We start from the raw sequence: 15,037 nt of genomic DNA, 5'->3' as shown, positions 1-15,037 counted from the left end.
AATCGGAGCGTGTAAAGGTATTACTGCTGAGGGAGCGCGTCGCCACACCAACTTTGATATGGAAAATCACATCTGTGAGCTCCCAAACAACATTATCTACAGAGGGCTGAATATACCAGGTAAAACCTTTCCTGTAACCCCTCCATCTGTTGTCTTGGATTAGCTCTGTGCACATTCCCTTTTTTTTCAGATCCTCAAAGACAGAGAGATGGAGGGAAAAAGAGAGGATTAGAGAAGGGAGGCAAATAAAGAGCCGAACACACATGTTGTTAAAAGTAAGATTTGTAAGCTTATTATTTTTGTTATCATGATCATTGTTATAACCTCTGTTACGGTTTGTTCAGTTTACAGTTTATTTTCAAGTTCATTTAAAGTCATTCCAGTCGAAGGTAAACATGATTGTAATTGTTGTTTCCAACACTATTAAATGCTTTTTTTGTTTTGCCAGACAACAATCGGTCGCACTCGCTCGCTCACACACACACACGGAAAGAGCAGAAACAAAGAGACTGTTGCGAACTCGCTCACACATTCATTCACTCTCTCTCTCTCACACACACAAACACACACACACTTGTTCACACTGACACCACACAAACACAGACAGCATCTCATGCGAAAGCTCCTGCACGCAGACATGAAGTGACTTGAACAGAAACGAGCTCTGATTCTGACTCTCCCTGACACACACACACACACACACACACACACACACACACAGAGAGACACACACACTTTCTTGCTCTCGTGTCTAAGTTCATAAGTGCAATTTCTTGAAGAGTGATTTCCCCTCTCGCACAGTTCTTCAACCCTCCCGCTCCACACCAGGACCAAAAAACCTGTCCTACCTCGCTCCCCGCCCCAGGAGCCATATATACACCCGGGCTGCTTCACAAACTAGATCATAATGCACTCAGTGATGCTCTAGAACTACATGACCGCTGTTTGTTTCCATAGATATAACCTCTTGACTGGTGGAAAGAGATAATACATCACTAACTGATGTACACCACGTTACTCCCAGACTACAAGCACATAATGATGTAAAAAATTATTACTACTTTAGAACAAAATCCTTAATATCAGTGGTTCCAAAACTGGTGGACTGGATCCCCCAAGGCAGGGAAACTCAACTTGCTCTGTCCGGGGCCACTTTAATAAAATGAAAGGGAGCCATGGGCCGGCTATTAATCAAATATTAAAGGTGCATTAAAGATGTACTGTAGTTATACATCCATGACCGTAGCTTCTGTTATTTTGTTAGCTCAATTATCTATGCAGCTAATGATACTACCAAGGGAGTGTTGATGTTTACACTGCTTGCACAGTAGCTTCGGACCGCTTGAAGAAAGGGGTTTCCAGGCCTGGAGCTAGCGTACACATCTTAGCGACACAATGAGTAAGTCTTTCACTTAACTTCAAAGTTGCCATTTCTTAATATTCTGTTCAAGTCTTTTTTAATGTGTTTTAACTACAATACTTAGATATTGCACATTTAAAAATACTAATCTGGAAAAAAAGGCCCGTAAATCTTCTTTCACTGAAATTCTAGATTTTCAAATTAACTGATTTTTTAATGTATTAAATAAATGTACTTAGGATGTCACTAGGCCTATATGACAAATAAATCAGATGTTTTACTGCATTCAATATCTGCGACTGCATTATAGTTATAAAAGCTTTGGTTACATTTGAAAGAGTTTATACAACATTACATCACGTCATCACTTAAACGTCGGAATGATTCAATTACATACAGAAAAATAGTCAACGGACAAGCTGCCAAAAGGTTTTAACATAAAAATGACCGCTCATGAGATAGTTAGGAACTTGCTTTATTATTTCAGACTTTCTACTTTCTCAGACTAATCTTTTCTGCTTAAATTGAGAATTATGGGAGAATTTTGCTTGATCGAGAAATGTAATCTCTGGTTGAAAGATTGTCTGAATTGGTAAAGCAGAGGCCGACAAATGCCGATTGGCGCTGGATCTAAGACATAAGCTCTTCTGTTAGTCCATCCCTGAATCCACAGTTTTCTGTTAAAGATTTCAAAGGCTCTCTTCCAATCCAAAGTAACCCTGGGGACAATATATTGTTTGTTTCCATAGCTGAATAATACTGGAAACTCATTGGGTAGAATTTGTGTTCTTTAAAGGGGTCACAAGCCAAAAGTGTTGGGAACCAGGGAACTATTTAATATTGATCTTTCTTGAAATCATACTCCGCAAGATAACTTTAATTTAAAGGTGAATAATCACAGAGTGCAGCCCAAGTTTACATATGGCTCAACCCACCCAATTTTCCAACTTTTTAAACCCCTGTCTTCCCCCTCAAGAAAACCAAAAATACACCACAGCAAACTCAACAAAATAAGAATTAAAACATGAAAAAAAAACAACCACAAGGAAACTGAGCTTCAAGTTTGTAAAAATGCTTACATCACATTCCGCCTTGGCAAATTTCAAGACATTTGAGTTTCCATTCTTTGTCCGTTTTTTTTGTTTTGTTTTTTTCACGAGTACTTGAACGTCTCACGTGCTGCTGGGTGAGCCCGCGGCGAAAGCCAGCGGTCAGCTCGCAGTCCTTCTTCATCATTGTTATAATCGTCATCACCTTCATCATTGTTATCAGCTACTACGGTAAGCCATGCCCTACTGGAGTCCATCGTTGGCAGGGTGGGGTAACCATGGTGAATAAGGTGCTAGTTGCTATGGAAACGCTATTCTGCAGCAACCGACTGGTACAGATGTTTGAGTTTTGAATTGCTGTACCTCCCCACCAAAGCACTTGGTTTGTATTACTTGTCGCTTCAGTTGTGTTTTGATTTTTTTTTTAGAATTTTGCATTTTCATACTTATAAGATGTACAGTATGTGGATGTATTCTCAGGCTGTTAGTACCGTTTAAAATAGTCTCTCTGACTCTCAAACACGTGGTGCGCACACACAATGTTTTGTCACACTCGTACAGTAACAGAAAACAAACATTTTACACGTGGCGTCTGACGAATGGGTTTTGCGGAGATGAGGCTGATCAGTGGAGGGCTTCCTACTGTCCCAGACGTGTCGGATCTGTTCGTGGATGCTTGTGTGATCGGCTGTCCTCCCTCCTTTGTCCCTCCCCCCTGGTCCTCTCCTGAGAGGAGGGCGGTATTGCTCAGTGTATCCATGGCTGCTCCGTAGCCATCGTGTGCTTCATTAACCTCGGAGATGACAGAGGACCAACCGAGTACTTCAAAGACGGGACAGAAAAGTTACACAGCAACTTATAACATCAATAAAACCCTTGCGGTTTCTGCATCAATGGCACATCTAGTTCGTTCCCCTCCCCCCAGTGGATGTTTAAGTGAATGATTCATCATTTGAATGCTCTGTATTTTTTCCCCTTGACCCCATCCTGCCCTGTTGGCTTCGTTAAGAGATGTGCTGGACACTGATGGTGAACACAGGTTGACACAGCGGAGTGGAGATGACAACTAAAAACACTGGCGTCTGGAGTCCCAGGGTGTGTTTATGAACTATCAACTACTTTGACTAGTCTGCTACACAGGACCTGCGCAGGCTGTCAGCTGGTTCCTTTTTCCTCTATCCTCCGTGGACTGGGACGAGATCCCAGCATCAAGATCAACAACAACAACAACGACAACAACGACAAAAAAAAAAGGCAATTTCAGTTCAGTTCTGCTGAAATCTATTTGATTCAGTTCATTTGAGTTCAGTTTGAAGTCTTGTTGCAAGAAACTATGGCAACTAGCCCTAAGGAAGTGTTTCAGCCAATCAGATCCAGGGGAAACTCCTCAAATGGTTTTCAATTGGTCGGGTGGATTTGATGTCTTTTTCTTCTTTTTATTGGGATTTCAGCCCCGCATTCTCCTCCTCCAGTTGTATAAATGCTTTGTGTGGGGTGCATGATTCAACAGGCTAAACCTGTGGCCTGTTCAGACACACACACAAACACAGACACACACACGCACACCTGCATCTGTAAGCACAGGCTGTCTTTAATACAACATACAGTTCCGTCTGTGTCACCTGAAGGCCTTCCAACTCTGCCAAAACCACACACTCGCTCACCTAGCAGCTGCACACACACAAACACACACACACGCATGCACACACGCACACACACACACACACACACACACTGTGATGCTTGAAAACTCTAATATCTTGCTTCTTTTGACTTTTGCTCTATTTGTGGTATAACTCTCCTCTTTGTCCTCGCTTCTCCTCCTGACTCCTCCCTCCTCCTTGCCCCCCTGCCCCACTCTCCCACCCGCTGATACTGTACACCTTCCCAAGGCTAGTTGGCATGGTGACGCTGATGGGATGGCCGTTGCTAGGAGATGAAGAGAGCGGCCAGCAGGAGCATCGTCACGGTAAGGAGAAGGCGATCCCTGGACGGGCTGCTGCCACTGACGCTCTTCTCCAGCTTGGGAACGAATGGGTTGTATTCATCTGAAACGGAGAGAAAGAAATGGGACGAAATGAGCGACAGTGATGTCTTTATATCAATTCATCACAGTCAAAGCGGTGAAAAACTTCAAGGCAAAGTCAGGGAAAAAAGATAAGTTTATCTGCGCTTCTAATTGCACTGTAATCTGCTTACACAGCACGGCTTTTATCAAACATGACCACGGTTTTAATGAGGCGGACTGACTGAGACAGAGTCACACTCCAACTAAAACATGCTAAGTCTGCTACAAAGACAAAGTCAACACGACAGCAGGGCCATGGCTTACTGCTGCAGCTGTTGGCAAAGAGCTCTCATTGTTCTAATAAAGTGACACATTTCCAGTCACACTCATGCATACTTTCATACACACAGACGTACTGTATATACAGTAAACCCCCCCAAGTACACCTGGCTGCATTCTAAAAATAGGTCTGCGGTCTTCTTTTGTTTCACGCCGAGCGCTGATGTCTAGTCGTACAAACTGTACGAAAACATGAGCCACCAGACAGTTTGCTGCATGCCTTCACTTATGAGACACGTGCAGCCAGACACACCCTCTGTAGTCACCTGATTAATGAGACTGGAGGCCAGACAGAAGCACAGTTTTCTGCCTATACGCAGGACGGATGATGCTTATTAGGAGCTATTGTGTTCACGGTCCGACGGCACCAGGAGCGAAGTGTGGTTATTCTCAGAGTTTCCATATCTAGCTACGGAATATTTCCAGCTGCTCTGTGGGTCAGACAGCAGAGTAATGACTGGCTGACACCTGGTTTTAGAGATGGCCTCCTCTGGTATGCTCTGCTGGCCAATCTAATGAGGTCTATGCAGCAGCCGAGCTCAGGTTAAACGCTTTGACCGCTCAGTAACCGAGCGTGCAGCCGAGGGGTCAGGAAACTGTTACTGTGGCGCTGACTGGCAGAGGAATGTGGTTTTGAAGACACAAACAGCAGACTGAGAAACATTTCGCAAAACTGGTTCTGGAGTGTGGCTCAACTAATCGCCTCATTACACACACACACACACACACACACACACACACACACACACACACACACACACACAAGCAACTGTCTCTCGCTGACTGTCACAAACACATAATTACTGGCGCGCAGCGTTCGCACCATGTTTGTGCAGGGGGCATGTGACGTTCATCGTGACCTTTTGACACCTTCCCGAGCCAAACATTAGCTCGCACAAGGAAGCTGTGTGAATCTATGTGTGTGCATGTTTGTTTTTGTGTATGTGTGTGCGTGCCTTATTTGGGGCAGGAAAGCAGCCGGCATCCGCCTAATAATTAAGACGCTCAGACACCTAGAGGCGTCTATGAAATTAAACATCACGTTGACGAGAACAAGGGGATATCTTAGGCTCCGAGAGTGTGGAGATTATCTGTCTGTCTGTGACACGTGTGTGTGTGTGTGTGTGTGTGTGTGTGTGTTTACATTTGTCAGTAGCCATCAACTGCAATGGTTTCTGTCTGAACTAAAATATAAGAAGATACAGAATATATAACACAATGTGTATGCTGTAATTTTCTGACACTGGGTTTTAATTTGATAACATATTATTGAATGTGGCAATTCATCGTGACACCGTGCTCCTCTGTACACTGTTACACAATTAAAGAGTCGGTGACAATGACTTGATGAAAATAATTATCTTTAATTGCTGCTGTCAGAGAGGTGTTGATTTAATTATGCAGTATACTTCTCAGACGTGATAATTTGTGGTGTTGCCATATCATACTGTCCTCGTTAGAGGGTCATTCCAGTGATGTTGTATTGCACCTCGAAGCAATTAGGGGACTTTTGAGACATAGGTTAAATAGGGAAAGGGAAATTGATATGATAGCATCTTTAATTAGACTCTACCTGACTGTTTAAAACACATGTCTTTCAACTCTTAACTTAATACAACTCCCACAGAGCCACAGAGGGCAATGCACAACTGTTTCCAGACTTTGAGATGTGAAGCACCAGATCGGTGTTTCCTCTGTCTGTCTCTCTCTCTTGGTCATGTCTTATCTGTGTTGGTGGGTGTGGTCCTCCTTCCTGGCTCTCATGGCTCCCAGCTCTGATTATTGAACACACCTGTCTGCAATCACCTCATCGCTCCTTCCGCTCTGAATGCCAACCTCTCATTAGTTCAGCAGTCTGCAGAACATCTACCTTCCAACCACTCCTAGCCAAGCCTGTTGTTTCACCTTGCGCCGTACACAAATGTCAAGGCCTTGTCACGCATAGCCGGAGCTATCTCCACAGTCAAGGCCTAACCTGTTGGTTGTTTACGTAATTTCTCCTTTGTGCTTCAGGATCATCACTCACCTGCCAACCTGCCTTTAACCTCCCAGCCATGACATTATCTTTGCCAGCCACAATTCCCCCTCGTCTTTCCACACTCACGCCTCACCAGCCTCCGCCATCATCCTGCATCATCCTATGACCTGATTCCCCCATCAATATTCCACTCATGATCCTCCTCTGGTTACAATAAAACTTGCTCCTTTATCACCAGATCCATCCGATGTCTGTGTCCTGCCTTTGGGTCATATATGTATATTTATATATCCAGTTGGGAGGCATAACTTTTAAAATTAAAGTGACATTGCAGTCCATTTATTAGCCTCATGATGCTCAGTGAAATATTGTTTGTTCCATTCCCGTTACATCCCTAATTAGCCCCACAGAGACAGCTTGAAAAACTAAAGAAGACACACTCGCCAAACAGCATATCCAAACTCTCTTTAAACACAGTTTAGAAGCTGTTAACAAGCTGAAGCTGATTACATGTTGAAGGAGCGTTTCAGCAACGTGACATCATCACACTAATTGATACGAGCAATCAACAGGCACACCTGGTATTAATTAGCTATTTCTTGGCCCCACTTCATGGCAAAACAGGAAACTGCTCCAGGGAAATGTTTTCTTAATTAACTACTATAATTTTTTAGATATTGGTGGTCTACCTGGTAGCTTAAGGGAATGTGGTATTAAATCTGCATGTACAAGCATATATTATATATATACATCTGTGACTTTAAGCTTCCTCTCTCTAAAAATATGTGTCTTTCATGTTTACTTGTTCTTTTAATACTCAAGTACTTGTAATATAAGATACTTAAAGAGTTTTACTATTCATATGGGTGACTGTTACTTTCACTGCATGATATTTTAACCTGATATCTTTACCTGTAGTGGTGTAAGGCTGCATGATAAAATATCTGATGAAAAAGTATGTTTATAGATTTTACAATATATATAGATAGATCCCCAGACCTTTATATAGAAGTTCATGCCCAGTTATTTTGAATTAACACATACGACAGAACTGTTTCTACAAATAGAAACGCAGTGACGTTCAGTTTTCTGTGTTTGGCCAACTGAGACTCGTTCTGACGTCGCTGACAAAGTAACCCGAACACGCTGTCGCTTAAAGGAGTGGTAATTGCTGCAACAAACCCCATTAAAGAAGAAGCTTCTGATTTCCCCGCTAATGGCCGGAGCTGATCGTCAGATACAGTAACCTGAGCCAACAGGGTGGGTAAATGAGTATCCTCCCACTGAAAGCTGTCAGTAATCACATAGCTGCATGGGGAGCTGCTAGCACCATTCCATCTGTGTTGTAAATGAGATCTAAATGAAATCTAATACTAGAGACCGTATTCAGGAGGGAACCACTGTTGAGCCGTAGACACTGATTGAAAGGGGCAGCGCCCAGGAAATAAACTGTAAGCAGTGAAGGGTAGAGAGAGAGAGAGGGCAATATGAGCCTGAGACATTCAGCTTAGTTAAACATTTTCAGACACGGTAATCAGGCGGGTTTGAACTTCGCTGTTTGTGTGTTTGCGTGAATGTGCTGATGCGAACTCTGAATAACGGTAATTAAAACTATGATGTGATGAGTCTAATCGGCAGTCAGGAGGAGTGAGAACGAGGGAGGGGAATAGGAAACCGTACAGCGTCTTTGTTTTTCGGTTCTTTTTCACGGCTCCCCGCTGATTTCCTCACTTCCTCTTTCACCACTTGGGTTATCCTATTAATTTAATTGGCAACACAGCACTACAGGTGAAAATGACCCACAGGAGCTGGAGTAATTTGTGCTCAGCTATTGTGCCAGCCGTTTGCTAAATATTAAAAGTGTTTTTACGTAGTGCAGATTTTTTATCTGTCCAAATACATCCGATACAACTGCTCTTCAGTGGAAAATAAACATTGTTTTTCTCAATATTCGTGTGCAACTTGTAATTATAGACGCACTGTGTGATCGGAATAATAGTTTTCTGTTATTGGAACGAGCATCTCTTGCATTTAGCCTACTATGTGGTTGCAAATATTTGCAGGAAAGAAAGGAAGACAAACAACTATTGAGGATAAATGATGAGAATGTATTGCTCAGTGTACAGAGGCAAAGTAAGGGTGCACTAACTCCAGTCTGTGCCTACTTTAAAGGTGCACTATGAAACTAGTTTACAGGGCTATAAGAGTTAGAGCTCTTTATTCAAGAACGCTGTTTGCAAGAGCTAACATGAGTTTAATATGTACATTAAACCTATATTTTAACATTTGTATGTGTAAAAAGTTGAGGAAAAGGGCAGGTATTTTGAGGCATGGTGGGGTGCGAACAAAAACAGCACATGTGTGATTTTTTATAACACATGTCTAAAAAAATGTTGTATTGCTCCTTTAAGGTAAAAGGAACACACAACAATTTTTTGAAATAAACACATTTTTCTGTTTTAATATGTATAAAATCACTTAATGCATACTATAACCACAAGATTAATATTGTTTAGAATTTTTAAAAAAATAGTTAAAAGAGAGAAAAAACTCAATTTCACACATCAAAAGGTGAATAAACTGAGTTTCTGTGGCTCTCCCCTCCACTGCATTCCTACTAAAAAAACGGAGGATGGGAATTAAACGGCGGGAGGATGAGGAGGGCATGGAGAAAGGAGATGGAGTGAGAGAGAAACGACATGAAAGAATGATGGAGGGAGGAAAAAGAAGTAGGGGAGAGGTACCGCAACAGACTCATATGACCTGCAGCCATTCGCCAGTGATGACTTTTCGTATGACAGTTATATGAACAGGCTGATTTATTATGCAATCGCACACACATATACAGATTAACAACAACACGGCGCCATATTCAACAGGATACCTCGGAGAAGACTTTGACAGGGTTGATGATTGATACCTGCATGTCTGGTTGTGTAAAGGGCGGCAGCTAGATAGGACAAGCTAGCTGTACATGTTGTTACTGTGCTGCTGCGCTGTTGTTGCCATAACACTGATATTATACCACAGACTGTCACTTATTGATTTACAGCTCAGTTCCTCCCTTTATCCCGCCCAAATTTCATTCAATTCCAGCGCTAAAAAGATTTAGCATGATTCACGTGATTCCCATGATTTCACCGGTTGTGTAATGTTGGGCGAGAGCGACATAAGGGGCAACCTGGGAGCATTTGCCAAGATTCAGCAGTCAACTACAGGGAATATGAACAAGCCTTTCCCTTTTCTGAATTCTGAAGTTTTATTTTTGGGTAACTAACCATGAAACTCAGTGTTCTTGCTTATCCGGGTGAAAAACGGCCAGTGTGAAATGAATATGCATGTAGTTGTTCAGCAGGATCAGCAGCTTGCCAAGCCAGCTGGTGCTGTAAAGTCTACTGTGCTGACGGTCTCTATTGAAAATATTTCACTTCAGCTGGCGCATTTTGATGCTGAATGGTCAGTTACCTGGTTGCTCTACCATCAATTATCAATCTGCTGTCAATATCTATATTTTAAAGTCTCTTGTTTTTGTTATTGTCCACAAATCCTGTGAAAAGACAAGTCGGGACTTCACAGTAAGACTGAGTCACTACAGTCTCTGCAGTCAGTGTCCCCTCTTTGTCCAGCTGTCATCATTGAAATGATAGGAGCTTTGAGTCAATAAAAATGTTGATTTGTTCATTTAGCTCACCATATCAGTATGCTCACAGAGCAGCCCTGAGTGCTTTGGGAACATTTTGCTACCCTGGATTTAAGGCAAGGTAGGCACAGGCTGTCCTGACTATCTAAATGGAAGAGGGAGGATTCAAGGGTTTGGAGAAAAATATCTAAAAGTACTACAAGGAATTTTAAACTGGTTATGAAACAGTCTCAATTCATACTAATCCCTTGATATGACCTACATAAGCAAACAGGCCATCAGCAAGAAGAAGCTTTTTCTTCTCTTTAAATAAAGTGCAAGGTGCAATATGTAAGACTTGCCTAGCTGTTGAGGTCATACTAACAGAGGTTAAAATAGTACATAAATGAGCCACATGTACACACTCAGGACCTTCGCTGCAATGAACACATGTCCCACATACTCCATCCTGTGTAATTAGTCACCAGAACACCAAATGTGTGTCATTCCTCCACTGAAAATAGTTCACAACAAATGCACCATTAACTCCTGTTTGAGTGATGTTTGTGAAGAACTACAATGCCGCCCAGCTGTTTGAGGGAATAGCTGAGCCCGTTTTTAAAAAATGAAGTCAAAATTTGACAGTAAATTGATTAGTGGATGAGAAGAAAATAGATTGTAAGCTGTTGCGATAATCGATTAATTGTTTTGATCATGTTTTAAGCAAAAAGGTCGAGCATTTGTTGGTTGCAGCCCTTAAACAAAAGGATTTTCTGATTTTCTTTGTCACTGATGATTGTAAATGAAGAGTCTTAGATATTTAAATAAATATATCTCAAAGATGATATTTAAAGATATTACTGTGGGCTTTGTGGGATGGTGATGAGCATTTGAAGCAATATTTGGTATTCTTAATACTAAATGATTTATTAATCAATGATAAAAAAATCATCATATTAATCAATAATGAAAATAATCATTAGCTGGAGCCACACTTTCAGTAAATGTGTGGGATTTGTAGAGGAAAAACTGAGTAACTGTCATTTAACCTCAATACCTATGATTAATATGATTTCAACGGTTTGACAATAATGTGACCCGAATAATAAACATGACTCAGTGTCTGTTCTGATGAATCCAGACGGGCCCCACAGGTGTGTTCCACACTTAGTCAGCCATGTGATGTCACGTGTGTATAGGTTAGAGAGAGCATGTGTGTGTGACTCACCAATATCGTCAAGTTTTAGACCTGGTCTAAGGGTGTAGTCTGGTTCTGTAGGCTCTGGCTCATCATCCACGTCAGAGGCTGAAAGACAGCGAGAGAGAAGAAATTGAGTGAGACAAAAAACGAGGGAGCGAGAGAGCGAGGTTGGAGGGGTTAAACCATTGCTCCAACCCAAAGGATTTTAATTACATCCAACTTGACATCTAGAGAGAGACATGTGAGAGAGCAGCAAGGCGAGGGTGTCGGGGTTACAAAAAAAAAATCCCCAGCACCCAGCAGCAGGCAGACTGACAAGTCAAAACATTGCCAGCAGCCCTGAGAGAAAAAGGGAAGAAAGACTGGAAGAGAAAGAGTGAGAGAGGGAGAGGACAGCGAAGGTGAAGGGAGGCAGATCAAACTGAAGAGAGTCAGTGTGTGAAAAGGAAAGGAGAGCGATGGAGTCAGGGGGTGAAAGGGAGGAGAGGTTAATACCACAGGGCGGTGGAAGTTAAAAGGACCGGACAGGCCAGGGATCAAAGTCTGTGTGTATATGAGTGTGTCAGTGTGTGTGTGTGTGTGTGGGGAGAGATATTCGAGAGAGGGTTGAGAGATTGAAGGAAGGCAGGAGAGCGAGTGAGAGAGGTTAACACTACATATACATAGCCACCCACTGACCGCACACGGCAATAAATGGATTCTGACAGCGAGCGAGGGAGGAGGGGTGAAAGGGGAGGAAAGAGAGAGGAGAGAGGAGGGAGGCGGGGGTGAGGGCCTTCAAAGCTGGAGCTGCTCCTTTTTCTGCTGCTGTAGAGCGAGAGCAGGAAGGTAAAGAAGAGAGAGAGACAGTAGAAGAAAGAGAGAGAGAGAGAGAAGGACAGAAAAAGAGGAGCAAAGGGGGATTTCTGTGCTGTGAGTGAAAATGCTGCAGGGGAAACTCAGCAGGGGTATTAATAGCTCTGTCTGTTTCAGACTGTATTTAGATTGTGTATGCATCTGTATGCAGCCAGTGTGTGTGTGTGTGCATGTAATCGTGGGGAGCCCGGTGCCTGCCAGATGGGTAGGGTAGCCAGATGGGTGCAGGTACCCTGTGCAAACAGGTCCAAGCATTGCATTACAGGTCACAACAGACACACACACACACACACACACACACACAGTGAAAGACTCACCCGTGGAGCAGCAGACGTACACCCGTAGTCTCAGACAGCTGCGGCCGTGGTGATGGGTGGGTGTGGCTGTGAAAACATAAAATACAGGTCAACACCATCTCATCACATATTCACGTGTTTATTGCTTTCAACGATGTGGTCTTTCTGAAACTGGCAACAGGCACGTGTTTTTTTTTAATGTAACTTATTATTATGAAGTAAGCGTTGATTGCACATGTCATGGAAATAGAATAATGACACCATCCTTGTTTAGATTGGTTTCCTTTAAACCTCTCTTTCACTCTGCTATTTTGTCTGCCACAGGAACCTCCTGACAGGCGACTGGCAGCCTGGCACCATTTCTATCTGCTTTCACACCTTCATTATAGACTATATAAATAAATAAACTCACGTTTTGAATAAATACATACATGTTTCGTCCTGCGCTGTCAGTAGTTGCTACTCTAGTAGCGATCTTGTTGTGACGCCAACACTAATACCACTTGGAAACACCAGGGGACAGGGTGGGGGTGTTGTTTCCACTCGAACAGAAACTTACCAATGTTGGGTTTTCTTGCGTTCTTAAATTTTTTATAGCTTTTATAATCCCGAGCGACACATCAGAAGCAATGCACCAAACCAAAACAACTGCATCAGTGTCTGATACTGACCTTGTTAAACAGATTGGATATCAGCCAGACATGACTGTCTGTCACATTAAACACATCTGATTTAACATTTTACACACAACATCAATTTTCAACACACTATTTTAAACCTTCTCAAACAAGATTAGAGCCCGACTGATTTTTTTTGGCTGATTCTGATAGCAGTATTAGGAAGTAAAATTTCAGATATCAATATAATGACCTACATTCACGCATTTGATTCCTCAAATACAATTGAATGCAAAAATATGTAACAAAGGCTGAATGTTTAATAGTTGAGCTATAAAATTTCAATGTGCCGAAACAAAACCTCACTGGGAATTCAAGCATAACCTCAAGCCTCTATTCCTGCATGACAATCTCTAAAAAAGAGTTTTGGCCATCCGGTATCAGTTAAGCTCTGAACAAGACAACTATTCACACAACCCAATGACAAAGACTAGCATAAACAACCACTGTGATTTATACCTGTACCTTCTAACAAAAGTCAGTCAGAGCTTGTTACTGCAGAGTGACCTCAGTTTGTAAACAGCCAAAGCAGTCCGTTCTGCTGGAAGTCTCCTTTCTAAAACAGTGACTGTGGTAGGCTAAGTTAATAGTAAGTATCTTTATTTTAGGTTACATGATGTCCAGAGTTAAAAGCACATAATCTGGACTGCAACACTGTGAGAGCAGCGGTTTGGAAAATGTCTGGTTGACACATCACCTCCTTCAGGCCTCATCAGACTCCTCTTTAAAAACATAAATACACTAATGAAGGTTCATTTGTCTAGTGGCCATCAAGTTGTTGTCTGGAGGGATTGTTGAGAACAAACTACAGTTCAGTCAAATAAAACCTAAAATTCAAAGTAGCTCCATATAAGTAGTGACTTTGGATATAAAATACTTTGGTCACTCTTGTTTAGGACAAAGTCATGGCTGGATTTCAGCATGTTTAACACTCAACATTAGGAGAGACGAGCATATTTTACTGACTTAGTAAACATCAATCATGTCACAGTCATGTGCTGAGGTTCTGTAATTTACAAGACCTGTTTAAACAACAAGCACATGACCTTGTTCTGTAGCTGCGAGGCAACATTTGGTATCACGTGTGAAATATGTCAGTGACCTTTATTCATTTATAAAGGCTACATCACGTTTAATTTAGTTCACAGAAGCCAGACTCAGAAGTGTTTATAATAAAATGAATGATTCTGAGAGTGCTGGTACTGTTCATGTTGGCTCAGTGTCATGGCTTACTCGTACACTTGAATAGAAAAGATTATTAATGTAATTAGCTTTCCATGAGGATACACTGAGACTGTCAAAAGTTCAAATGCATTTCATTTAAATAAAAGTCAATAGCATTTTCAAAAAAAACTTTTGTGTTGAATCACAGAGCAACATTCTAACAACTTCCTGAAGACGTCTCCTATTAGCTAACACAGCTTAAATTTGCGCTGCACTCATTAAATCGCCATTTAATGCATGAGACATTTATCCTTGGCCTGAAATATTTGTTTTTAAATGGTTTTATGACAAGCTAAAGGTTCATTATTTATACAGTGTCATATCGGTGCAAGGTGTTGTGAGTTAATTTGATTACCTATCAACAAAATGGATGAGTGTGCTTGACTGCAGGGTGATACGATTAGATTTGAGGCAGCAATTTGTTATCCTGG

The 15,037-nt window shown here is 41.9% G+C and overlaps 1 protein-coding gene across 2 annotated transcripts in view; it reads right to left on the bottom strand.

The window, feature by feature from the left end:
• Nucleotides 1-266: 266 nt before the first annotated feature.
• Nucleotides 267-15,037, bottom strand: part of efna3b (ephrin-A3b) — a 70,192-nt gene continuing 55,421 nt past the window's right edge. For both annotated transcript variants that reach the window (XM_030394544.1, XM_030394545.1), the window contains exons 4-6: nucleotides 12,727-12,792; nucleotides 11,582-11,659; nucleotides 267-4,457 (exon numbers count right to left, since the gene is read on the bottom strand). In XM_030394544.1, the coding sequence (XP_030250404.1) occupies nucleotides 4,339-4,457; nucleotides 11,582-11,659; nucleotides 12,727-12,792 (263 nt within the window). In that variant the 3' untranslated portion in view covers nucleotides 267-4,338. The remainder of the gene's footprint in view (nucleotides 4,458-11,581; nucleotides 11,660-12,726; nucleotides 12,793-15,037) is intronic.

The sequence above is a fragment of the Sparus aurata genome, chromosome 17, assembly GCF_900880675.1.
Source record: "Sparus aurata chromosome 17, fSpaAur1.1, whole genome shotgun sequence".
In the NCBI taxonomy this organism is placed as follows: Eukaryota; Metazoa; Chordata; class Actinopteri; order Spariformes; family Sparidae; genus Sparus; species Sparus aurata.
This window is presented reverse-complemented; position numbering and strand designations above follow the sequence as displayed.